The sequence below is a fragment of the Leguminivora glycinivorella genome, chromosome 6 (genome assembly GCF_023078275.1).
Source record: "Leguminivora glycinivorella isolate SPB_JAAS2020 chromosome 6, LegGlyc_1.1, whole genome shotgun sequence".
NCBI classification, from domain to species: domain Eukaryota; kingdom Metazoa; phylum Arthropoda; class Insecta; order Lepidoptera; family Tortricidae; genus Leguminivora; species Leguminivora glycinivorella.
In genome coordinates this window covers 18,063,850-18,091,174 of record NC_062976.1, presented here as the reverse complement: position 1 = coordinate 18,091,174, position 27,325 = coordinate 18,063,850, and the positions used below count along the sequence as shown (strand labels likewise).

The 27,325-nt window shown below is 39.3% G+C and overlaps 4 protein-coding genes across 4 annotated transcripts in view; 2 read left to right on the top strand and 2 right to left on the bottom strand.

Annotated features, from left to right (window-relative positions):
• LOC125227089 (piezo-type mechanosensitive ion channel component-like) overlaps positions 1–6,500 on the top strand; it is a 74,370-nt gene extending 67,870 nt beyond the window's left edge. Inside the window, 3 exon segments of the mRNA XM_048131282.1 lie at positions 2,173–2,276; positions 3,321–3,462; positions 4,445–6,500. Of these exon segments, the coding sequence (XP_047987239.1) occupies positions 2,173–2,276; positions 3,321–3,462; positions 4,445–4,597 (399 nt within the window). The 3' untranslated portion in view covers positions 4,598–6,500.
• On the bottom strand, positions 6,491–10,276 carry LOC125227086 (DNA-directed RNA polymerase II subunit RPB2). The gene has a single exon (XM_048131278.1). The coding sequence runs from the start codon at positions 10,090–10,092 to the stop codon at positions 6,571–6,573; it is 3,522 nt and encodes a 1,173-aa protein (XP_047987235.1). The 5' UTR covers positions 10,093–10,276; the 3' UTR covers positions 6,491–6,570.
• A 295-nt stretch (positions 10,277–10,571) lies between these two features.
• LOC125227087 (LIM domain-containing protein jub) lies at positions 10,572–16,121 on the top strand. The gene is given in 7 exon segments (XM_048131280.1): positions 10,572–12,359; positions 12,567–12,736; positions 13,020–13,082; positions 13,338–13,503; positions 14,563–14,703; positions 15,474–15,497; positions 15,500–16,121. Coding segments are annotated over 7 exon segments (2,130 nt in total). The 5' UTR covers positions 10,572–10,873; the 3' UTR covers positions 15,580–16,121.
• Positions 16,122–17,253: 1,132 nt separating this feature from the next.
• LOC125227088 (uncharacterized protein C18orf19 homolog A-like) lies at positions 17,254–20,817 on the bottom strand. The gene is made up of 3 exons (XM_048131281.1): positions 20,277–20,817; positions 20,050–20,195; positions 17,254–19,618 (listed from the first exon to the last, which is right to left on the bottom strand). The coding sequence occupies exons 1-3, from the start codon at positions 20,645–20,647 to the stop codon at positions 19,380–19,382; spliced, it is 756 nt and encodes a 251-aa protein (XP_047987238.1). The 5' UTR covers positions 20,648–20,817; the 3' UTR covers positions 17,254–19,379.
• Between the last annotated feature and the right edge of the window lie 6,508 nt (positions 20,818–27,325).

Below are 27,325 nucleotides of genomic sequence, written 5' to 3'. Positions count from 1 at the left end.
ATCCTTTCTTAGTGCTCCTCTACACTATATAGGGAACCTACGTGCTAAATTTGAAATCTCTAGGACCAGCGGTTTCGGCTGTGCGTTGATATGTCAGTCAGTCAGTCAGTCAGTCAGTCAGTCAGTCAGTCAGTCAGCTTCTTCTTTTATATATTTAGATATACCGATGCACTTTAGTTGTTTGTCTACCATCTATTTTCCTCTCTCAGTTATTCTAAGGTTAGCTGGAAGAGATCCCTTAAAGGGATAAGCTCGCCTTTGTACATAACCGTTATAATTATTCTCTGTACTTTTAATTTGTTCTGTACAATAAAGTGTTTACTACTACTACTACTGCTACGCTACGCGACTAGTAGTTACACTTTAGAGCTATGTATAATTCGATATCTCTGGATATCTGCAAAAATGGTACGTTTCCATGTTCATTCCCACAAATAGCGCCGCATCACATAGATACGTGCAGTAAACTAAGGCTGGCTCTACTACTACTCGTTTCCGGTTCACTTGAACCTAAACTTAAATTACCCTATTGCACAGTACTAACAGCAACACTCTTAACTAACCATCGCTAGACGTTATGCCCTTGTAATAAGGATTACAAATGCACAGCTAACAGTATGTCGCCTGCGGTATTTCCGGACCGATACGACCTTCAAATCTTCAAGAAAAGAGCGTACACCCATCTTAAAGGCCGGCAACGCACCTCCAACACCTCTGGTGTTTCGGGTGTAAATGGGCGGCGGTGATCGCTTACCATCAGACGACCCGTCTGCTCGTTTGCCTCCTATCCCATAAAAAAAATGTCCAATGGTACAACCTAAAGTCAAAATCACATATTCTTATATAAGCATAAATTTAAGCGGTAAGTCACAAAGACAACAACGCAGCACGCGCGAGGCATGCCACGACTCTTGCCGCTGTTCGAAATCGCGCGCGGGTTTTACGGGCCTACCCGCGGGAGCGGCGCGCGGGGCGGCGCGCGACAAACAACTGTAGCGCGCCGCGCGGGCACCGCCACGACATTACAGCGGCGCGACCGGCCTAGGCGGCTAGATGGGGCTAGCGATTCCGCAAGGAACAAAACATTTTGTATTTATTATGAGCGTCTTGAACCCGAAACCGTTATTTACTGAAAATTTAAATGTACTTTCGCGTATATGTAGTATGTAATAATGTTTTCAGTACAGATGGTGTTTTTTTACGCACTAGTGCGAGAAGTGCTTAATGACCAGGTCAAAACTTCGAAGGGACATCTGTACTGAAAAACGTCTTACGATACACGTGCGAAAAGGAAATTCGTAACTCGTGTCGATTTAAAACACTCCCTTCGGTCGTGTTTTAATTTATCGCGACTCGTTTCGAACTTCCTTTTTTACGCACTTGTATCGTAATGTACTATTTCAAACATATTTTTGTATAGTATTTATTAATTTTTACTCTTCATTTTTTTTCTGAGTGTTTATTTATATTAAGTATCATTTAACTCCATAAAATAAATGTCCTGTATTTAGTTATATCACACATATTTTCTTGTACAAGACGTAATTGACTAATTAAATCATTCTATGCACTTTAGAGTCATATTCGACAGTAAAAAACATGTTTTCAAATATGACACAACGTCCTGGCCGCTCCTTGGCCCGCTTCTAAAAGTAAGTGACATGGCAAGCGCCCGCGCGCGTTTCCCGCGCCGCGCGCCGCCCTAGACCATTGTCGTGGCAAGGCCATAAAACACTGATTCAAACTTTCACGATTTTTACACATATTTAAAATTGCAAACGGGACTTAATCGCGTATTTACTATGTTTTAAACACTAACCTCCGACGTTTCAAGGACGGCATTGTCCCCGTGGTCTCGGAGCAGACTGGCTGAAATTGACATCAACATCTAGCTGTACGAGTTTTTCGAACTACCCGCACTTGGTCCTGACTACCCACTTGAACAGTTTGTGCACTAGGGATGTCACCTTGTCGACACACAACACTCACGATATTCGGTTTTTCAATCTGCGATATTTGTTTCTTCTTGCATTTACTAATGACCGGGTTCCATGTGGATGAAATATTAAAACCTTCGTCTCGATTGAAAGTCTAAATTCAATAATATTCTAGTCTCTTTTGAAGTTGCGAGTATTGCAATTCTTACACGTTAAGATGTACTTATGATTTCAGGACGAGTTGCTGAACATACCAATGAACAGCTGCGACATGCTAGTCATGTTCACTTTCAACGACAAGCTGTTCCCGGAGACGCTCAACTTTATCTCCGGTGGAGGGTAAATATTATCATTTTTAACCCCCGACGCAAAAACGACGGGGAGTTATAAGTTTGACGTTTCTGTCTGTCTGTCTGTTTGTCTGTCTATGTGTGTGTCTGTCTGTGGCATCGTAGCTCCCGAACGGATGAACCGAATTAGTTAGTTTTTTTTTTATGAAAACTGAGTTAGTCGGGAGTGTTCTTAGCCATGTTTCATGAAAATCGGTCTACTATGTCGCGGTCGGGGGTTTTTCAAAATTTTAATTTTGTGGTTAGGTTATTTAATGGTGATTTACATGCCACATTTAATGACTACTTTAGTTTGAAATGATATAGCAGCTGCAATAGATGGCCATGCATAATAACTTAATATTTCTAGGTCACTGGATTGTCAAACTTCAACGTTTGGCAATCGCATTTACCGATAACTGTGCGGCACTTATATGAGCTAATATTTTAACCAAGTACCTACATATTTTCACAACTATTCCATATATTAAGTTGCATCTAAACTTGGCATTGGACACATGGTGATTCGATTCGATATCGGCCAAAGTTCGTTTTAAGACTCCTACATTCATCCATAAATTATGAGAAAGACGGCAATATCTTTGCTACGCTTTTCAAACTGTTACTTTGTAAATATATTGACTAGTGGAGTAAACTATCGAATATTACAATACAATATAATACTCTTTATTGCACACCTCTCATAGTTTACAAGTAATACAAGAAACAAAAACAAATTAAACAGAGGTAACAACAGGCGGTCTTATCGCTGACACTTATATTTTACACATACATACATACATACAATCACGCCTGTATCCCATAAAGGGGTAGGCAGAACACATGAAACTACTAAAGCTTCAGTGCCACTTTTGGCAAATAATGGGTTGAAAGAAAACGAAACTGACATTGCAGTGACAGGTTGCCAGCCTCTCGCCTACGCCACAATTTAACCCATATCCCATAGTCGCCTTCTACGACACCCACGGGAAGAAAGGGGGTGGTGAAATTCTTAACCCGTCACCACACAGGCAACTTATATTTTATTCGCCAGAATCATCGGTTTATACACCACGTTCGTGTTCCTCGCATCTCGGTTGCTGCGCGGGTTCTTCTCGGGCATCTACACCAAGATCATGTTCGACGACCTGCCCAACGCGGACAGGGTGCTGCAGCTCTGTCTCGACATCTACTTGGTAAGTATTTGACATGTATTCACGACACGACGAACGCGCCTTATAAACATCACGGGTGATCAGAAAGCGGGCCGGTATTTTTAACCCCCGACGCAAAAACGACGGGGTGTTATAAGTTTGACGTGGCTGTCTGTCTGTGTGTGTGTCTGTTTGTGGCATCGTAGCTCCCGAACGGATGAACCGATCTAGATTCAGTTTTTTTTTGTCTGAAAGCTGAGTTAGTCGGGAGTGTTCTTAACCATGTTTCATAAAAATCGGTCTACTATGTCGCGGTCGGGGATTTTTTCAAAATTTTAATTTTGTGGTTAGGTTAGGTTACTTCACAAAGAATAAGCATTGCCAATCAACGTGACAATGACGCTAGTTTCCCATCGATAGCAGTACATTGTACAAAATGAGGCGGAAGTTAAATATTGCAAACGACAGTAAGTTAAATCGCGACTGCTTGCCGGAGCCATTTAAAGACTCGAGTTTATAATATTCTTACGCCTCGAGTTACACACAATGTTTATCATTGCTTAACGCAACAAAAAAATATATGAAAAACGATAAAATAAGTTAATTGTGGTAGTTGGTATTTAATAATTCCTTTGGGAGAACAGGTTTTCTATAACTCCCGCTTCGGGTGCGTGCTATTCCTACTGTGCGAGGGTGATGAAAAAGAGTATTTACTTACAAAATATACGAGTAGTATGTACTGATGTGGTGCGAAAAGAATTTCCTTCGTATTTTTACAGAAACGTACGAACCTATTTCAGCCAGTCTCAGTACATACAAGACGTACCAACACTGTCTGAACTAGCATGACAAATACGAACGTTTCCGTAAAAATACGAAAAAAACCTTTTCGCACTAATACATCTGTAGCATTTTTAGGTCGGGTGAGAATCAGGCAATATTGGCATGTACCTATCCTAAACGGGTTCCCATAATATATGCCATTAAACGTCCAAATGAATAATCCTTACCAATTTGTACACAGGTCCGAGAAGCCCTGGAACTCGCTCTAGAAGAGGACCTATTCGCCAAGCTAGTGTTCCTGTACCGATCGCCGGAGACCATGATCAAGTGGAGCCGGCCCAAGGACGACGAGGCCGAAGAGCAGCGCGCCCTGCCGCCGCTCCCGCGCAACTGAACGCTGCACTGCTGACGCTCAAGGCGTGCTTCGATGACTGTTCGAGCTTGGTCCCGATTGTAACAAGGTTTATGCGAACTAGTGGTGTCGATGTAAAAGTTGTGAGAATCTCAATGTTAAACTGATCCCTTTTTGTCTGATGAAAAGTTACACTTCTCGCAGTATACCTAACGGCGACCGTAACGGCAATAGCCAAAGTACTGAGTAACTATTAAAAGGCTACTGATTGTATCGGTTAAGATATTAAGTGTGTACTAGCTTCTATAAAGGCGATACATCGTGAGAAAACCTTGATAATTGATTTATCTTAGTAATAAAGTCCGAGCCCAGCAATGGGCCGTACGTAATAGGCTAACACTAAAGGTTTAGTAACCTAACAGTCATTTCGTGTCTAATTTGTTCTAGTCGTCCTTGTAACAACAGTTGAAATCAACGAAATCACTTGACATTCGAGCTATTACGTCCACAGCTTCTTAAGAACAATATTTTGAAACTTACGATACGCTTAAAAGTTTCCATCATTTCAATTTTACTTGTCAATGCAGTTATTTACTTACATATGTTTAGATCATAAGTTGTACAGCGTAACTTAAGAGTAACTGCTGTACTTCAATGAATGTGTAGACTAAACTATACCTACTATGTAAATTCACTCTAAAATATTTAGGTCGCTTTAGTTGTTGCACCCATAAAGATGACACAATCTTCTTGTGGTGGTCTTCGCGATAGTTACTTTGTGCTATCAATAAAGCCTAGGTATATTTTTGGACCCTATACTTTTTGCGTTCTAAATAATGTCTCTTCTCTCTTGGTACATATTTTTGCACAAGAATTCTGTAAATTTTACATAAGATAGCTTATAGGTACTTACATAAACTATTTTCATGCAATATACATATACCTAGTAACTATTGCAAGAATAAGCTCTCTGTAAATTGCTAGTGTTTCCTTTAGCATTTAAAACGTTACGTTCGTTGTAAATTTAGTTTTTGTTTTATCTTTCGCTTGTTTTGTTATAAATATTGCTCAGTCTATTTATTTATTTATTGTTACCCGTTGTGCAACGGATGAACAATCTGGGATTGTGCAGCCTTATTGCGAGACATAGGATTTACTGGTCCACGGAGTTTTTTTGTTTATAGTGGGACCTAGATTCCTATTGCAATTAAAGTCAGTACCTAAGGTTTTACATATTACGCTGTTGGATCAGTACAGTAACTGTACATGTGTATTCGGGTAATTCCGAATTGTTTCGTCTTTCGCACTGCAACTCCGAAAATCTGTGAGTGTTTCGAAATTTCAAGACAATCGAACATGGTTCGGATTTACCCGGTTACACCTTATATCAATTATTTATTATATTCTTAACCAAAGTAAGGGCTACCCGAGGGTATTTTTGCTTTGCCTGTAATATTCTGTTATTTCTTATACATATTTGCATTTTTGTTACTTGTTTCGTATTTAATTATTGATAAATTATTATGATGATATAAATCACGCACTTCCATGAAATAATATTAAATTATACATAAATATATACCTCAAGATCTTAAGTTGATTTTTGCATTTGATACTGTACTTATAGTATGTAATTATGATAAAATAAATATCGTCGCGAGGGCCAGTTGGGATTCATAGAATTTAAGCTTGATGACTACGTTTTATACCTATCATCACAACAATACTTCGTACAAATTATTTATATGTTTACTTATATAGGTATGAAACGAGCTATAACGACTACTGCCATTGTATTCGGAGTAACAAGTTCCAAGTGGCTTTACGCGATGGTAATTATTTGGAAGTTCTAGGAGTATTGTCCACTTTTATATTGTTGTGTTAAGTAAGATGCATTTAAATGTTGTCGATTTGTGATAATAAAACTAGAATAAAAACATTGAAATCTGTTTTATTAATTACCAAGCCATTACAAAGTTATGTCTTACATAAAAATAATCTTATTTTATACCTATCTAAAATAACCTAGGGGCAATGTTCATTGACATGAGTTCTTGGAACAGCAACTTAGCAGCGTATGGCAGACGAATCTGCGATATTTGCGTCTTGTTCTTGCATCCTTTGCATTCAAACGTATTGTTACGTAGATTGGCAATGGCAATCAAACCACACAAGTTGCAGACGTGAATACGATAGGGATCGGAAACCTCGAAAAGACGTTCACGCAAGAATTGCGCCGCACCGTGAGCAATTTGACAATCACGTTCCATTTCTCCGAAACGCAGTCCACCATCCCTGGCTCTGCCCTCCATGGGCTGTCGTACCAAAATCTGCACGGGTCCTCTCGCTCTAGAGTGAATCTTGTCGTCTACCATATGCTTGAGACGTTGATAGTAAGTGGGCCCTAAGAAAACTTGGGCATTTATTTTTCTCCCTGTATGGCCATTGTACATGACTTCGTTACCTCGCAGATGATAGCCATATTCTTGCAGAAGGGATGAGATTTTCTGCACGTTAACAGCGTCATTAAACGGTGTAGCATCACCAATTTCGCCTTTGTTTGACGAGACCTTTCCTTGAATACACTCGATCAAGTGACCAATTGTCATACGAGAGGGGATAGCGTGAGGGTTAATAATGATGTCGGGGGTCAAGCCTTCGCAGGTAAAGGGCATGTCCTCTTGTCGGTATTGAATACCGCAAGTACCCTTTTGACCGTGACGTGAAGCAAATTTGTCTCCGATTTGTGGGATTCGGACCGACCTCACGCGAATTTTGCAGAACTTGTAGCCTTCGCTATTTAAAGTCAACATGACTTGATCCACGATACCAGTCTCACTATTACGTAAGAATGTGGATGCGTCACGCTTTGTATAGCGTTTTGTTGTTCCTTCGAGTTCATCATCATTTTCAGGTAGAGTTATTGTTTTACCTATTACCACGTCATCGCCAGAGACACGAATACCAGGGGCAATGATTCCATCCTCGTCTAATTTATCATACAATGCATTCCTCATGCCCTGACAGGTCTGTCTAGTTGGTTTTTCAAATTGCTCTTCTTGATCGCCAATACGTTTCGATTCAGAGTCTTTGTAGGAGCGGTAGAACACTGATCGGAAGAAGCCTCTTTCCACAGCAGATGCATTTAAGATGACACTGTCTTCCTGATTGTAACCAGTGTAGCATAAAATAGCTACTATGGAATTGATGCCAGCTGGCAGTTCTCTGAATCTCAAGTACTCCATAGACCTTGTAGTAACCAGTGGTTTATGAGGATAATACAGCACATGGGCAAGAGTATCCATCCGGACATGGAAGTTGGTGATGTAAACTCCCATAGCTTGTTTACCCATAGCACTTTGATATGTGTTTCTGGGACTTTGGTTGTGATCAGGGAATGGAATAATTGAAGCACACACTCCCAATATCATAGCAGGATGAATCTCGCAATGGGTGTATGTAGAACAATAGGCATACTCTTTTATTTGTGCCAAGTCATCAGGGCTCATAGCTATCATTACAGTTTCCTCTTCCAAAGTGTCAATGTATTCAACAACACCACTAGCTACCAAATTCTGCCATCCATAGTTATTGTAGTCCCTTTCTTTAAGACTGTCAATGTGCTTTTTCTTCAATAATAATGCTCCATTTTCGACAATCAATAATGGACGGCAAATTCTGCCAGCATCAGTGTAGATACGTATTTCTCTGTCTCTAATATCGCGAATCATGCTTACTTCAGAAACAATGATGTCCATTTGGCGTCGAAGCTTACGCAATGTAGCCATCAGCTGTTCAGGGTCACGGTGAATACCTACCCAGCACCCATTTACAAATATCTTTGTTGCATCGGCTATGGCTGATGGAGCAATTTCTTCCAAATTTTCCATAGACCATTCTTCCAAGAACTCTAGAATGGGAGAAGGTTGACTTCCTACAGAAATGTAAGCCATCAAGGCCAAGTTCTTTACAAGGCCTACAGCAGCTCCTTCTGGAGTTTCAGCAGGACATATCATTCCCCACAGTGTATTATGCAATTGACGAGGTTTCGCCAACTTGCCGTCACGTCCGATTGGTGAGTTCACGCGCCGCAAATGTGATAATGTTGAAGCAAAGGTCAATCTGTTTAACACCTGAGATACTCCAGCTCTAGCTTGATGAGCTTTCTTCTGGTCTCCCCAGTTGCCTGTGGCAAGTGAGTATCTAAGACCATCTGTAATTATTTTGGTTTTGATGGCTAGTTCCAGATTGAAATCTTTTCCCCTGTCAATGAATTTTTGAGCATACATGCGAACTTCCTTCAATAAGTTTTTAAATAGACCTCTGAATAAGAAAGCCAGCAGTGGCCCAGCCAAGTCTAATCTCTTATTTCCATAATGATCTCTGTCATCTAATTCTCTTCGTCCAAGAGCCGCTAACAATAGTCTGTGGACCATGTAACCCAGAAAATATGCTTTTTTTGTTTCACAAAAATCAGACACTCCAACATGTGGCAACATTTCTTTTTGTAAGATTTCTCTGGCATATTTGATACGCTTTTCTTTAGTAACACCAGGTCGAGCACCTCTGGATCCAATAAAATTGAGAGCAACACCCTGCTCTTGGATTACAAAAGCTTCATCAAGTGATGGCTTGACCATCTCCATCATTTCAGGATCATCAAAGTCGTAGATAATATGTTCAAGGATATCTCTGTCTGCCACAAATCCAAGAGCCCTAAAGACAATCATGATTGGGATTTCCTGTTTGATGTAAGGCACAATGGCAATAATCCTCTGACCAATAGCAGATTTTTTTATGCTTTGACCACCTCGAGCCATCATGTTAACCCAAAGAGTGGAAGTGGGTCGGGAACTGTGCTCCAAGCATGACCTTATTTCAGTTTTGTAGGCATATTTTCCATCTTTCATGCTGAACACATACACAGTATTGGTTGCCATTTTCTCCTGGGCTATCAATACCTTCTCAGAACCGTTAATAATAAAATAGCCACCCGGGTCAAGAGGGCACTCATTCAACTCAGTCAAATCTCTGTCAGTTAGATTGCTAAGCAAGCAATATGTAGATCTGAGCATAATTGGAATTTTACCAATGAATGTCTTCTGATGTTGCGTCTCGATTGGATCCTCATTTTCCTTTACAATGGTTTTAGTTATGTCAACATATAATGGAGCAGAGTAGGTCAGATTACGAAGTCGAGCTTCATTTGGCATCATAGGCGATGGAGCACCGTCTTTTTCCCAATGAGTTGGTTTAGAGAGGTAAATTTGGTCAAATTTCAAAAGGTATTTTGGTGGTACCTCTATTTCTCCAGATGCATGTTGTGCTTCAGCTTGTAATTCTATTGGCGGCGAATCCTCGACGATGCGCTGCACTGACATTTGAATAAACTCATCAAAACTATCCAATTGTTGTCGTACCAAACCTTTTTCATCAAAGTATGCGTTGATAACAATCCAGCAGGCTTCCTGCCAGAGTTCGGATGAAATTTCTTCAACGTCTTCTTCCTCATACTGGTCATCTTCTGTGTCGTACATTTTGATGGCTTGTAGTTACAATGTATAGTTTCAAACCAAAACTAGTGAAGGGAAAACCGCGTAGACACGCAGTTATCCCTTGTTATGGAATGAAAGTACGTCGTTGAATAATACGTTTTACTTGCTGTTACAATGTGCTATGCAATACCAGCCATTAGCCGAGGGAAATAAATTGACGCGTTGCGTTGTTGAGGTAAAAGATTGTGTTGCCATCTCATTTTATAAATTTCCCCGTATTCTGCTGCATCCAATCCAAATAGGATAAAAAAAAAAAGATGTACTGAAATTAAATATTTTGAAAACGTCCTATCTTACTATTTTTTACGAAAATACCTCTAAATAGTAAATAATCCGTATCTGTTGGAGTAATATTTTTGCCTAATTTTATACACTTGTAAACTTATGGTAACATTTTGTTGACATTTATTACTTTTAACTCAGGTGACTTTGAACGTCAGACATACAGCCAGCCGAAACTAGAGCGTGAATTTCAATAAAACATTTATTTTCTTGTTTTTAACTTTAAGTCGCAAAATATATCCAAAATTATAATGTGATTTTTAAAGAAATGCATTTAATATCCCGTTGAAATTAATGTAGATATCATCCACGGACACAAACACAAGAGGGCAGCTTAGCGTTGTGAGGAACGACTTCTACAATCCGATTTGATGTTTTGTTTGAGGTTTTCTTTGCAAAAGCAAAAGATTATGATTCACGTATCTAAATGAAGTGTTAATCTTTATTTAAGCAGTTTTTATTATTGGCATTTACATAAATAATGGATTCTTCGAGAAGAAATAACTTTGAAGATCAACGGTGCATCCTAGGACTACAAGATTTGAAATTATCCAACAAAGATGAGGACGGTACTGAGCAAGCGCACGGGGCTGCAACATCGAAAACAAATTCTCTCGCCAAGGCTCGGCCTGTAGGAGCGATCGAAAGCTTCGTTCTGGACAACACCCAGACTAATAGACAGGATTACAGTTTTTACGAACGTTCTAACGTGATAGCAGCTTCAAAGTTCGCGACTCCAAAGCGTGTGGAAACGATAGCGTCGATCAATAAACGCGATATAAACACCGCGGCACTCCCCGCGAGCCCAACACGATCCATCGATAGTAAGTCACAGAGGTCGCTCAGTTACCAAACTGAGGACCTGTACGAGATTCCTGCAAACCCAAATTCTCAGTTTCCACCTCCTGTGTATGAAAACATAGAATACTACGGCGAACAGAGATCCCAGCAGCCGCCGTACTTCCACCAGTTGTATCAGGCCGGTGCGCCACCGCCGCCGCCACCGCCCGTGTCCGACGGCTACTACGACACACGCTATAGCAAGGCTCAACCGCAAGTACCTGTTAACGCTAAGCCTAAACATAACCCCACTGTGTACGAAAATATGCTTTGTTCAGATGCTGATAAGAAAAATGAATATAAACCACTTCCCAAGAATGAGCAACGTTTTGTTCAGCAAGGATCAATGCCAGGACCACAAGTGCCTAATACTGCTTCCAACAGGAGCATTTCTCAGTTATTAATGAATGACAAAGGCATATCAGAAAAAACTCCTCCACCACCTCCATATAATTCCTCCCAAGACAGCTCGAGCAGTGATTACACAGTTATGAAATCAGCTCCACCTAAGTACACTGATGTCACAGCTCTTCTTAAGAATGGCAGTGCTTCAAGTTTTGACAGTAAAGTTGTGCCATCAACTGCTATATATGCTTCAATAGCTCCCAGTGCTCAAAGGCCTAAAGCTCACTCTGCTACTGAAGTTCAACAGAACCCCAAGTTTTATCACTCTAAGCCTAATCCAGGTATTGACAAGCCTCCAGCTATAAATGGTGGATTTGCAAAACCACCACCAGTTAATCGAATGCAGATAGTGGATGATGCCAATGGTTCGGACTATGTATGCATGAGTGGAGGTTCCCCAGCAACAACAGTTCCCACAACAAGAGATAACATATCATCTGGCTCAGAATCTCTAGGATCGAGGAACTTAGTGTCGGGTCTGCCATCTCTGTGCTCTCCGGCAGCATCACCAGCACCAAGCCCAACACCTAGTTCTGTATCAGGTGTGTCTGGAGTGTCAGGTGGCTCCCGCGGCTCAGGAGGACGAGGAAAGAGCTTGCTGCCATATAGCATCACACCACCGCGCCCTGCCGGTCCAAGTGAGGCACAGCGTAAGATTGAAGAACTGACAAGGCAGCTTGAAGAGGAAATGGAGAGGCAGGATGAGGAAGGAGAATACTTTGGTGAGCATGACTTTTTTGTACTATTTTCTAACCCAACTTAGAGTCTAATTAGTAATTGCCCCATTCTGTCATATTATAAATATTTTATTAAATTTGCACTGTCAAGTTATTCTGTGGTCAACTGGAGGCCAGTTGAAGAAGCTACACATCATACCTAAATTATTTATTTCACCAGTTTGTACATGAATCACGCACATTGTATTGCAGGCATCTGCCACACCTGCGGCACGGGCGTGACGGGCGCCGGGCAGGCGTGCCAGGCCATGGGCAACCTGTACCACACCAACTGCTTCATCTGCTGCTCGTGTGGGCGCGCGCTGCGCGGGAAGGACTTCTACAATGTGCACGGCAAGGTGTACTGCGAGGAGGACTACTTGGTAAACACATTTATAAATTACTAGTTTTTCCTGAATTTTTGCGAATCACTATGTTCTATCTGGGATTTAAATTTAAACTAATTTGACCTAAATTGGTTCAGATTTCTTCAGTTTAAATATGAAGAGGTAACAGATACATATTTATTTATTAAATTGATTTGAAATTATGAAACAAACCAGATCACCATGTGCCACGCTAAGTTTGTAACATATGTTAATGTTGGTCATTAGGGCCATAGGTTAGAAATGATAATTAACTTGTGTTGCTTTCTATTTGTTTTAGTATTCCGGATTCCAGCAGACTGCTGAAAAATGTGCAATATGTGGCCACTTAATCATGGAATTGGTAAGTAAAAAGGATTGTAGTAGCAGTCCCATTTCTATACTCCATATTAAGCATGTTTGGCTTGGTTGATTTTATTCCTTAGCACAAGGCCAAATAAAATATTACCAGAAGTTATTAATGGTAAGGAAAATTTAAAATTTTTAGCATGCCTGTGTACTTTTATAATGTACCTGTGTTCAAACTTTTGAATAAACGTCTTTATTATTATTATTATTATTATAATATGATAGTAACATGATATTTCCTCGTTTTTAGATCCTGCAAGCGATGGGCAAGTCTTACCACCCGGGCTGCTTCCGCTGCTGCGTCTGCAACGAGTGCCTCGACGGCGTGCCCTTCACCGTGGACGTCGACAACAAGATATACTGCGTCAACGACTACCATCGCATGTTCGCGCCCAAATGCGCTAGCTGCGGAAAAGGTAACTATATTTCATAGTCACAACCAGACGAGGGGTGACCTCTCTGCAGTAATTTCCTAAATACTGCTTCGGCAGTTCTACCACTCACTTCGGCCGAATGGAATTATCCTACATGTGGTTGTGCGCGCAGATCGACGTTAAGTTGTGCTAAGCCTAATAATTGCTCGTAGCAATGCTGAGCCGATCTTAGCCGCCTACACCTACGCCTGAAGCGAACACTTACTAACTATTTCTAATGGCCTGTTTCAGACTACCGCATTTTTAGTGTCGTTTTGGCATTAACAGCTAACATAGTATATGTTCCCATATTTAGTTTTTACGCGCTTACACGCTTGTTAATTTTGCCTACATTTAATTCTGGAATTTCCCTAGTAGCCTGTTTCAAGTGTTTAACATCAAAAAGTAGTTGATTCATAATAATTCATAATAAGTTCATTCACCGACAGCACTTGCATAGTTTAAAACAAAATGTACGAGTAAGTACCACAGGCGATGGTAATGGTAAGTAAATAGTAGGTACCTGTTAGGCTGTTATTTTATTTGAACACGTACGACCTTCATCCCTGACACCTCTGTAGACGCGTACTTTGCTGTATGAGATCAATCTCTTTCAAAAGGTTCGTGATAAAATGCCATGATAAGATATTGTTCGACAAAGAATACTTATGCTATCACAATGCCAATCTGCTGTGATAATCCATGAATTTCAATTTCATGTACATTTTGAAATGATATGTCCCTACCTACTTTACGCGCTCTAAATTAGTGAAATAAACGGACTTATCGAAATAAGGCTAACAACGAAGAGAATGGTCAGATTACCACAAGTTCCTGGCCATAGTGAATCGTATCAGTATCGTAGTCGATGTTTGTTTAAATATAGAGACGAAAGGTTCTAGAAGTCTTGAGGGTCAGTTGCACCAAACCGTCTGTTACCGAATTTAGCGTTCGTAAAACGTTTTGTACGGAAATATCCATAGACTTTTGCTGCGTGACGTTGATGTGTCTGTTAACTGATTGATGCAACTAGCCCTAAGCTAAACTGTTGTTCCTTTGCAGGCATCACTCCGGTGGAGGGCACGGACGAGACGGTGCGCGTGGTGTCGATGGACCGCGACTTCCACGTGGACTGCTACATGTGCTGCGTGTGCGGCATGCAGCTCACCGACGAGCCCGACAAGCGCTGCTACCCGCTCGCCGGTCAGTACGGGGGGCTTATGACGCCATGGGTGGATCCAGGGGGGTCAGGGCTTTGGCTGCGCCTAGAATTTGACCACGTGACCCCCGAGTGCAAAGTTAAAACAGCCCTTGAATGACGCAGTGTTCATATATAAGATATCACTATCATGTCGCTCATTCATTACTATTAGGGATATCTAAAGGTAATAAGCCCTAGTAGTCACAGAAGTTTAACAAGTACATACAAGCAAAAAAAAACAGTCCTCATACAAGATTTGATGATGACAATGGGATATGGGATGGAACTTTTTCTGTTATAATGCTATATCCATAGTGATATAGTTAATTGTAACTAGACTCCAGCATTCACTTTTGAAAACATAACATGATACAGTGAGCGAATTTTAAGCTGTCACATCACGTCATTATTCTTTGTTACATTTACAAAGTATAATGATATGATGGCATTATTATTTGTAAATATTGACATGATACATTTTAACTGTAATGTAACCAATCTCCAATCCACACACTTGGCAAACAATGGCAAACGGCGAACACAAACAAAAGACAAGAGCGCGTGGAAAGGTGTTTTCCTGTTTTGATCGGTGCCTATGATTGGCATGGGTGTTGAGTTTTTTCACAAATCAAAGGGCTATTCGACAATCTGGCATGTTAGCCAAGCGTGGAGATGCCGTGTTTGTGTTCGGCGTTTATGGCCAACGCCAGGCGTGTGAAGCTGCCGTAAGGTCAGTCGTGGAGCATCAGTCGAGTGTGCACGGTTGTTGCAGGCAAGCTGATGTGCCGCTCGTGCCACCTGCCACCATCGGCGCCGCGGGGCCCGGCCAGCCGCCCGCGCCGCACCTGTCGCCCGCCTCCTACCAGTACATGGGCTAGCCTCCCGCACACACACACACACACACGGGAGGCTTCGCATGTCACAAACACCGGAATACTTGAGCACAGTGCGCGGTTACAAAACTGAACTTGTGGGCTCAAATTGCCACACCTAACACGAGATCTGTCTTCAACTTACACTACAGCAGTCTACAATGTTTTCTCAAAACACCCAAATATCGTTCTTATTTATTTTATTCTAGCAATAAAATTAATATATCGTCACTACTTTAAAAAAATCTCGTATCTCACGCTGTTCCTCAAAGTTAAAACGCAGTAAGTCTATATGCATTCCATACATACTTACTACAATCTTCTTTTCATTGACAGATGAAGATACAAGTTTTTTTAAAGTAGTGACGATATGTAATCTACGATTTCAAGATAATTCATATTACCGAAAACTAGCTATCAAATCTGAATCTTGATACGGAATTCTAAGTGAATTTCTACTGGCGCATATATATGAAGGAGAAAACCGTAGTATTAATGCCTGGAATATGATTAAGCAGTAGGTCAGCGTTACTCTATTACTATAGCGCACTTAGGGCCAGTTGCATCAACTACATTTGACAGACACATCATCGTCACGCAGCAGACGTCTATGGAACTTCCCATATCATAAAATTTAACGAACGCTTTAACGGAGACAGACGGTTTGGTGCAACCGGCTCTTAGTAATAGCACTTTCTCATAGTCGTCATTCTGTACAAGAGTTCTGAATCGAAAAACGATACTTTCAAATTCTTCGCCATTGAATTATTCCCTTTCACGGCGCCTACTTTCTTCCGCTAGCCCTTCCTGTTTCCCGTTTTACCAAACTTCAAATAACAAAGAGCAGTTTGAAACGCTTGAGAACATGTTACGATTCAAAATCTCTTAATAATTGTAATCAATCATGTATGTTAGCCACAACAAATAGGTTGTTCCTTATTTATCATAATGTCCAAACTGAAGGAGATATCATGTTAATGACATCAATTGGATGTATATTTACGTTTAGCGGCATTCGACGTAATTCGATAATTTTATACATACGTTTTATGATATAACTATACCAGTGGGCCTAATCCGCTAGTGTGATGTAGCCTACCGCGTCGGTGCGTCCTTTTCGCACTTACAGAATACTGCGAAAAAGACGGACCGACTCGATAGGCTATATATATCACGCTACTGTGCTTGGCTGCCTGCATTAGAATACCTGTATACAATTATGTCGGGATTCCTGATAAGATAGGCATTTAAATGCATTATTTGAAAAAAATGTTGTCCATTTAAGCCCTTGTTAAGTTTTTAGCTCTTAGTTGCTCTATGATGATCATATGAAATTTTAGGGTTTACGTTAAGAAAAGATATCATTAATATTATCCAGTCCTGAGCCATAAACGATCAAATAATGTATTTCTAATTTAAGACTAATATGCGCAGCTTGGGTATTTTTATGCATTCGTATTTTATCCTGGCAGTTAGCCATGATCAACATTTCGATGAAACTATTACACTTTGTTATATGCTCTCTGTACTGTTTTAACACCTTGAAGTAACGAAAGACTCGATATATTAAAAGGCTCAAATAATAATTACGGCATAAGTTCCACTTGACAATGAATTGATTTATATTATATATTATAGCCTTAAGTTAATGGTGATAAAAATGTTGACAAAAACTAAGTATTAGATGTTCATATACATATACTATACACAAGTCGATAAACATTACGAAAATGTGTAGTTTGTTATAGGTAATTATAAGTCCGTAAATAGGCTAATCTGTTCAATATATCATAAAAATAGCAAATTGCATGAATATGTAATTGTATAATGTGATTAGTTGGAGCCAACAGTGGCACACACCTGTTATAGATGTGATATCGATAGATTACTGCTCTGTCATCATGGTCTTATTTTTACCTCATTTCACCATGTATGCCTTTTTTGCACACAGGTTTTACACTACACCGTGACAGGTATAAATATCATGGATAGGTCATAAAAATACGTGTGATGACACCGCTGATTATTTTGTGTACAGATGTAGCACAATGATTTATTATCCAGTTTTTACTGCAAACATGTTATACTATTTCAATCTCAGTACAAAAATACTATGGTTGCCTAAAGTACAGCCTGGCAAAAAAGAGAAATTTATAGAGGCGCCAACGTCTATGTAAACCGTTTGCATGCATGTGGCAACTATTGAGTCACTTTTGTATGAGAACAATAAGTGTTGCTGTGATAAAAACAATTAGTTAAATTTCTATTATTTTTTGCCGGGCTGTATGTACTTAGTATCCAAGATGACCGTTTCCGAAAAAAATACAATGGCAAACAATTTTGCGCTACATCTGTAGATATGTTTCTACTATACCGCGAATGACAAGTGAATTGCTGATTTACTATTTTGACTATTGCTATATGCCATTATTAGTTTAGACTTTTGAAGACAGTTTTATGCATTTTTGCGACGAAATGATCTGCAATATAATAGTTATGACCTAATGACATACATTGCTAATGGCATTTAATGGAAAAAAAAATTACAAACATTTTGTCCCACTATAAGCGGTCAATGTTGCTATGCATTTATTACGTTTTAAAGAAAACGCCATATGACAGCACATCTGGTGATGAACTCGGGTCTGTGGCAATGAAACTAAATGGCAAATTCAATGTCATCCCCATACACTAATGATGGCTCTCCTATACATTCCAGTTAAGTGCTGTCTTGTTGTGTACTTAATTTTAGGTTGTTTTATAATCTGTACATATTGCTGAGAAAAAATGTGATTATTTAACCCTTTTATACAAAATAAAGATGGTTTCTTAAGGCATAACTTTTTAATATTTAAATAATAATATTTAAACAATAAATCTTTCAAAATTTAATAAATTGTTTAATAATTTATATTATAAGGATCTTATTTTATAAGTAACCTTTTACAACCGCCGTTTTTCTTTGGCCCATATATAAATATACATATAGTGAAATTCATAAAAAGTATTTTCTTTAAACAATTTATATGAAATTCCTATTGCCTTGTAATGGACAGTTCCCACATTAACATTACCCACAGATTACAAGTATCACGAATTTCTAAAATAAAATAATGAAATTTGTAGTGCTAAATAGGTACTAATACCTATTTTATATTTTAAAATAAAATGGGAAATCAAGAATGATACTTGTAATTTATATTGTGCATCACAGAAGTGTAAACACTTTCTCATACAACAACTACTAGCTTATGCATCTTATGATGAATATTTAAATAGTCATTGCCTTTATCTAGTGAAGTGGGTTAGGCCTCAGCCGAGTCTTGACACTTTCAGTGCCAAGCACCCCATTTCCTACACAATATAAACTCAACTATTGGGCTCTTACTTAACTGAATTTTGAAAATCTAATCTATGCAACAGAAGATTTAGATGTGACATCCTACAGGAAAGTCATGCTGTTTCTCCATATACAGATAAGACCCCATTTTCGTTTCTGGATAGTATCAGTATGGAAAAAAAAACAATTGAATGGCATTGGTATAATCACAGCTATATTGTTGCATTTGATTTTTAAATTATTCTAAGAGTTATTCGATTTTATGTATTTGAACGAAATTTGTATGTTGCTCTCATTTCTTTAATAATAAAAGTAAACTCAAATGGGGTTATGCTATGGTTTTCCAAAATGTCAGTATCATGCAGAAAAAATGAGGACTATGCTTAAATAGGGAAGTGGGCCGCCTTAACCCTTAAGGTTTGGCTAAACCCTAACTCACAACACTACTTTTCTGATTTAGCGAGTCTCACATTTTCTTGACTTTATTCTTCATGTTTCGTATTTCAGTTTTATATCGTCGCATTTCGTCCATAACCTTGGTGCCCTGCTGCCGCATCTGTGTCCGGTAGTGAGCCTTACTCTCTTTGAACCTATCCTGAAAGTCATCCTTTCTCTCTAGCAGCATCTCCTTGAATTGCTGCCTGGATGGCACTGGTTTGATCAAACCCAGTGCAGTCAACTTTCGAATAGCAAGGGTTGTGCCACCTTGAAAAAAAAAACATCCTTATTTTTCAATAACTTCATTTAGGGTCTCACTATACTGCATGGTACTTTTGCATGGTTTCCATGTATTTGACATTTGACCTAAAAAAATATCAGGCACATTTTTTGGCTAAATTGTTTTTCAAAAATACTGCCTTATGAGAAACTTAAACTCAAGGTTTAACAAAACTTGCAAAATATTTTTCATGCATGCGAAATTGTAAAAAAATAGAAAGGAACCCTTTTGCATCTTATAATAATATGTAGAGATTAGTAAAATGGTTTGCATGCTACAATATGCATACAATTTTACTAATAAAGGTTTCAAGTCAAGATATAACAAAGAACAGCTACAATTGAAATAATAAATTATCATGATATTCATTTAATTGCAATCTATTATTTTTATAAATTTGAGAACACATTATATTTACCAACAGTGACTGCATATCGAAGGGGTGTGGCTATTTTATACAGAGCAAAAGTAAGTGCATAATAGCCCGCTGTTGAGTTTTTCATAGGTTCTATCAGTTTTTCACTGATCCCCAATGCTTCTAGCATAGGTATAATATCTACACCACTGAAAAATAATAATTATGTTAAATATACTATGAAAAAAATATCACCACAATTGCATCATTGAATTAAATGTTAATGTTACCTTCTCACAGTATAGTAGAAAGAACCCAGCCAAACTGCAGATGTAGCCATGTGCACGGGTACTAAGACATACCAGTAGTTTTTGTACATATCCTTAAACTTTTGAAAAAGCCCTTGTTTTTCTGGGGGTGTGGGTTTCTCAGGCGTGCAACAGGCATTGTTCCCTTCAGGTTTAATGTAGTTTCGTATTTGACACGAAGATATACTATTAAACTTCACACTTTTTAATGTATTCCACGATGGGTTATTTTGATAACTGATACCCCTAGCTAAAATCCGGATTGGATATTGGTTTGCACTACATCTCACCGGTGTGGTTATATTTAGGAAGCATTGTGTTTGTCTATAAAGTAATTTAAGAGAATGAGACATATTATCAGAGTAAAAATCTCATAGGCTCATTCTAATATTTTATCAATTATAACAAATGTTTTACGAATTAATGAAACTTGTTGAAAACTGCGTGAAAAATTGAAAACTGTACTTTTGCCTCTGTCAAGTGACAACAAATCTGTCAGGTTGACGCACAAACTACTGAAGAGAAGATACTACGCACAAACCAGATTTATATATATTAAGCTAGATTGAGTTGTTAGGCCAAAAAGTGTGTCCACATGAGAGGGTAAAGTTGGGGCTGGTGTCCCTCTCGCACTTATTGCCACTGTCAAAATCATTTGAATGACGTCATCACTGTCATTATTTGGGGATACCAGTCAATATTCAAAGTTACTACCAAATCTACTAATACCCAATTAAAGGTTTTTTTTAATTGCGCAAATCTTTGGTTTTATGGATTCATAATAATGACTTACCAATTCGTTACAAGGTATTAATATCCTTGCCTCGAAATAATACAAAAATAATTTGAGAAGTTTATAAACTTAGTTATCATACAGGTAAAAATACTACTACTATAGTAATCTCTTTAACACTGGTCACACGTGCGAGAGGGACACCAGCCCCAACTTTGACCCTCTCATGTGGACACACTTTTACTAGTCTGACAAGAACGCCTTTCTGCACCGGTGATAAAGTTCAATTTAGTATGGCAAAAAAGTGTGAGCTCAGTCCCTATTGAAGGTCCATGCTAAGAAGATACTACGTAGATATGGTTTGACGTAAAGTACATGTGAAGTTTTTTTTGCGTTCAAGACAAATTTTAAAACGTGGTGTGTTATCATCAGATTAAATAAGCATATTTTTAATAAAAAACCGGCCAAGTGCGAGTCGGACTCGCCCACCGAGGGTACCGTATCCGTAAAAACTTTCAAAAGTTAAAGTAATTTCGTGTTTCTCATATAACTCTAGAGACTCAACTAGAAGTATAGGTACTAATGAGCATTATGTGTATAGCGCCATCTCTCGGTGAATTCGCTAACTAATTTGCGCGACCTGTATAGTATCATAGATTATATATAAGAAGATCATACCATCCCATACATTGCATACATCAAAATGCGACCGCCTAAGATCGCGCATACACAACACCACACATAAGATGGCGCCACAAAAAAAAATAGCTTTCGATTATACTTGAAGATGGCGTTAAGTGTTAAGGTGGTTTTCCACCGGCAGAGCGTGAATGGGCAGAGCGGAGAGGGAATTGAAATCGCCCTGACCCTTTTCCACTAAAAATTGCCTTTAATAGCCATCGCGAGCCTGCGCGTGCCTGCGCGTACCTGCCGGAAATTTAGGTTTCATACGATACTCTATGTCGAAAGCAATACGGTACATTTTTACAGTAACAAATATCTCAATTCAAGTCTCGCACATCCTCTTCAATCCGCGCCTCGCGATGTCTCGTCGCGCTCTGCCGGTAGAATACCACCTTCGAGTTAATTTATACTCTAAGTTGGAAGCAATACGGTTAATTTTTACACTAAGAAATATTTCAATTCACGTCCCGCACATCAAATACTATACAGGGTGGGGCCTGTAACAAAGGCGAAGAATTGAACTCTAGGCTATTCTCCTTATACTGATCAACATTTGTTCGGCGACTTTTAAAAATAACTTGTATTTTGATTTTTATCACCCTTGAAAGTTTTTTCTAAGAGGTAATGTATTGCGAATTCTGTCAAGTCTAAAGTGTGACAGACAACGTCAATGACAACAATAATGGCGTACATTGAAGCTAATATTTATTTTGTATGAAAAATAAAAAAATTAAAGACTTCTTAATTTTTAAAAGTCACTGAACAAATGTTGATCAGTATAAGGAGAATAGCCTACAGTTCAATTTTTCGCCTTTGTTACAGGCCCCACTCTGTATAAACTCTAAGTTAATACGTGCAGCTTCTGACGTTTCCCATACAATTGAGCGGCAACAATTTTACTAGCGCCATCTAGCGGTTCGAGTTGATCAAAGTAGTTGTTCAGACTTTTATTTTAGTAAATTAAAATAGAAAATGCTATTACTTGATCTACTTTAACATTTTTAGACGGAATAAAACAAAAAAATAAGAATTTGTAATTTTTTTAAATTTTATGCTGTATGAAACTAAACTATTTTGATCAACTCATACCGCTAGGAGCGCTAGTGTGCATGTTGCCAACTTTGGCACCGAGCTGCACGTATTTGGTGTCACTTTCGAGCCATAAATCTATGTCAAAAGTAAAGGTGGTTTTCCACCGGCAGGGCGTGAATGGGCAGAGCGGGGAGGGAATTGAAATTTGTATGGCAAATTTTCAATTCTCGCCCAGCGCATTTTTGGTGGAAACAGTAAAGATTGACTGGGATGTGCGGGACTTTAATTGAGATATTTATTCGTGATACCTACTAACTTTCCGGCAGTACAGAAGGCTCCTTTGATGTTCACAAAATGACGCCATTCTAAATTCTTACCTACATTAACAAACGGACCGCACGCGAGCAGCCAACATTGAATTTTCCCCTCACTAGCTCGGAAACACGTGTTTTGTCCTTTAATACCAGCGGGTAAAAACGCATTTTACCCACTAGTGAGTGGTTAAAGTAATTTGACCTTGAATAAATTCAAATGAACTGCTTTAAAATTGATAAAAGTAGGTGAATCTAGTAATAAAGATCATTTACCACCTGTGGAACTACTGGAAGCAGTGATAAACGCATTTCTTGCGTTGTAGATTCCTCGCTACAGTGAGGGGAAAAGTTTTGTGTTACACTCGGGTGCAAATGTATTTTACTTCTCGTGTGTTAAAAAACTCGCAAGTTCAGGATTCTATAAATAACTCGCAAGTTCATGATTCTTCAAATAACTATTATACAAATAACTATTATTGCGCCGCGCGAAGGTCGTCGCCAATGAATGGGCCGCGAACTCGCGGCCGCTGACATGTACTTGTAGCGCGGCGATAGAATCGCGGAGTGAGCCGCCCCTGGTTTTGTATGCTGCCAAGTTCTCTCTTACATAAATGGCTACCTGCATGATAACTATTGCAGGCAGTGTAATGAGTGTAAAGCTAGGAACATACTACGCGGACGTCCGTCGTAAATCGACCGCGACCGCGACCGCGACCGAACAGTGTGCACGGAACAAAACATCCAGCGAGCCAGATTTCGAACGGACGTCCATGCGCTCAAGGCCACGTTCACGTCCGTCGACCGATAGTTTGCACGGTTAAGTGTATATTCATTGTCCAGATCCCCGTCCGCGGTCGATTTACGACGGACGTCCGCGTAGTGTGTTCCTAGCTTAAGGATTCTTATTTTTTAAAGAGTTCTTTGGCCGGAGTGTCTACTGTTTACAGGTACCTGAGCAACGATCCTGACAGCTCGTTTCTGAAAGCGAAAGACCCTCTCCCATTCAGGACAACATCCCCAGACCAGACCTCCGCAACGTACTGTATTAATGAATGGAGAGTGGCGAAATAGCATGTCCGGGCTACTTCTGGAGCCACAGACTTTGCAACTCGACCTAAGGCAAAGCACGCACTGCCCCGACTACCACACGGTTTATCTACTTGCTGGTCCCATTTTAAGCCCTGATCAATCTTTAAACCTAGGAAAGTAGTCGTGGATGCCTGTTCAAGTATTTTCCCATTAATTATGAACTATCAACGGCGTGGTCATGCGCCCCGAAAGATTAAAATGCACAAAGTGTAATTAAAATGTTGGCAGCCTGTATCGCAACTGGAGGACCTACGGAAGTAATTAGGACAATAGATCCTTCCTCCTTCCTCCTTCCTTCCTTCCTCTTCCTTCCTTCGGTCCTTTGAGTCGTCGGCACCCAGGCCCCTTCTAAGTACAGGTTTGTACAAGTTTCTAATGAGTCGACTCGGCAACGCACATGTGCCACTCCTTGAGTGGCAGGCGTCCATATGTAACAGTGACCGCTTTCCATCAGGCGGACCGTATGCATGTTTGCCACCTACGTGGTACAAAAAAAAATCTCGACGAATTCACCTTAAACATTAAAAACTAAATTAAATCGATTGATTCGTTCGGGAGCTGTGATGCCAGACAGACATGTCAAGCGTCAAACCTATTATTATTATAACCACTTATAACACTCCTTCGTTTTTGCGTTGGTGGTTAAAAACAAGAAACCTCCTTCAAAACTATAATAAAAAACACAACTTTCTATGAAAATCGGTAAAGTGCGAGTCGGATTTCGACATTTCCATACAAAAAGGTCATGAGCGCCTGACGACATGTGATAGCAACGTACACTAGATTTGTACTTTAAAGATTTTGCGTATATTTTGGAAACTATAAGAGATAGAGCAAATAGACTTCAGATTTTGGTTGTCGGTGGCACAATTTTTTTGTTTTCGTATATATACACCATTTTTTGGACCTATTAGGGCAATATTATGGTCAGTGCAGTTCTAAACAGTCTTAAGCGCCTCTTTTTTAGTAGGAACTTAAGTCATTTTGGCAAATGATTAAAATTTTTAACAATTTCTAAACAGAAATGAATTTCTTTCTACCTGTCCATGGCGCTCACAAAATTTCAAAACATTTAGTAAGTACTTGCAGCGGCAGTGAGTGAAAATCTCAATTTGAGTTTTTTCTCTTAAGTCCGACTTACGCTTGACTGTAGATTTCTAATAGGTTTTCCTGTAATCTACAGATAGAGGGCTACCTCGTGTATTTTTTTGAAAATTTTACGCTAAGTAGTTTCGGAGATAAGGGGGGGGAATGGTCATTTTTCTTAAATAACTTCTAAATTACCAAAATAAAAACTATAAAAAAAATATATTTGAAATGCTTATAAAATGCTCTTTCATTTGATATGTATCACAATATAGTTCTAATAACTTTGATTTTTAATTTTCAATTTTACCCCCCAAAAGTGCCCCTTATGATTAAATTTCGTTTAATTTCATTTAATTATACTGCATGTCCGTCTTTGGGCCACAGGTTTACATACGTGTGCCAAATTTCAAGTAAATCGGTCCAGTAGTTTCGGAGAAATCGGCTGTGACAAAGGGACAGACAGACACGCGAGTGATCCTATAAGGGTTCCGTTTTTCCTCTTTGAGGTACGGAACCCTAATAAGGGTTCCGTTTTTCCTTTTTGAGGTACGGAACCCTAAAAATGAACTGTATTGCTTCGGATTTGAAGTATAAATTAACTCTGATGATAGTTATCCACCGGCAGGGCGAGACGAGAAGTGGCTTAGCGTGGAGAGGAGTGGATTGACGTGGATGTGCGCAAATACTATGTAAACTCTACGAGTTAATACGTGCAGCTTGGTGCCAAAGTTGGCAACATGCGATACTAGCGCCCCTAGCGGCATGAGTTGATCAAAATAGTTTAGTTCATACAGTATAAAATTAAAAAAAGTCACACATTCTTATTTTTTTTGTTTTATTCCGTCTAAAAATGTTAAAGTAGATCAAGTAATCGCATTTTTTATTATTTTAATTTACTAAAATAAAAGTCTGACAAACTACTTTGAACAACTCGTACCGCTAGATGGCGCTAGTAACGTATTAACTCTAGAGTTTATATAGTATTTGTAATTAGCCATAGAATGCCGTTCGCTAGTTTGCAGGTGGTACAGCGACATCTAGCGAAAATTTTGGACATCAAAAAATACTTATACATTTTACGAAAACAAGTCATTACCCAGTTTGCGGACGTAACAGTGACATCTAGCGAACAACTTGCACTACGGCATATAATTGATTTTCACGCCCTCTAAACATATCGAAAGTACATGGGATTTACTATTTCCTTTGACTGAAAACACCATGATGATGATGATACGATGTATGTAGCTTACTTAGGGTCGGTTGCACCAAACCGTCTTTCACTGTTAAAACGTTCGCTAAATTTTATTGTATGAGAAGTTCCATTAGACCTCTGCCGCGTGACGATGATGTGTAAGTATGTTAACTGTGTTGATGCACCTGGCCCTTAGCACAGTATAATAAAGAGTACTATCGTACAGTATGGCCACTCCCACTCCCCGCTGAAGGTGCCGCCTACCCCCGCTCGGTTACCTCACAGTTACCGCCTGTCAAAAACGCGAACAGTCGACCTGTCATATCTCACTCATACAAGCACGGTACGCGTTCACCTACACGAGCTTAGAATGTGTGCTAGGAAGTAGGAACGCGCCTCTTTCATATATTTGATCGCCAGTGTCCGAGGTGTGCCCTTAGTCTTAGGGCGTTTTTCTTTCGCATTATTAAACGCAAATATTATACGGTAATATAATAAAATAGAACTCCGAGCAAATCCCGGTCACCCAGGTTGTTCAGTTCGCAGGGGGAGATGGGTTACGCGGGGCCGCGGGGGGAGGAGGGGCTGGGGGTGAGATGGAATTTTAAACTAGGTATTTCAATTAAAATGGAGCTATAGTAATATTCATAATAAAAATAACCAATCAAAACAATCTTCCAAAGTCACTTTTGTATGAAATTGCATCTCAACCCAATGACGAGGGATTACTACGGGGCGAGGTGGGTTTTCCTGTTTATTATCAAATTGAAATCAGAAAATTAAATCACTACCTATATGGGTAGCTGTACCTACCTATAATGGGCTAGTTTCCTATACTTAAAATAAAATATTTTATGCAGTGCACGAAATAAAGCACCACATAATTAGAAGAAAA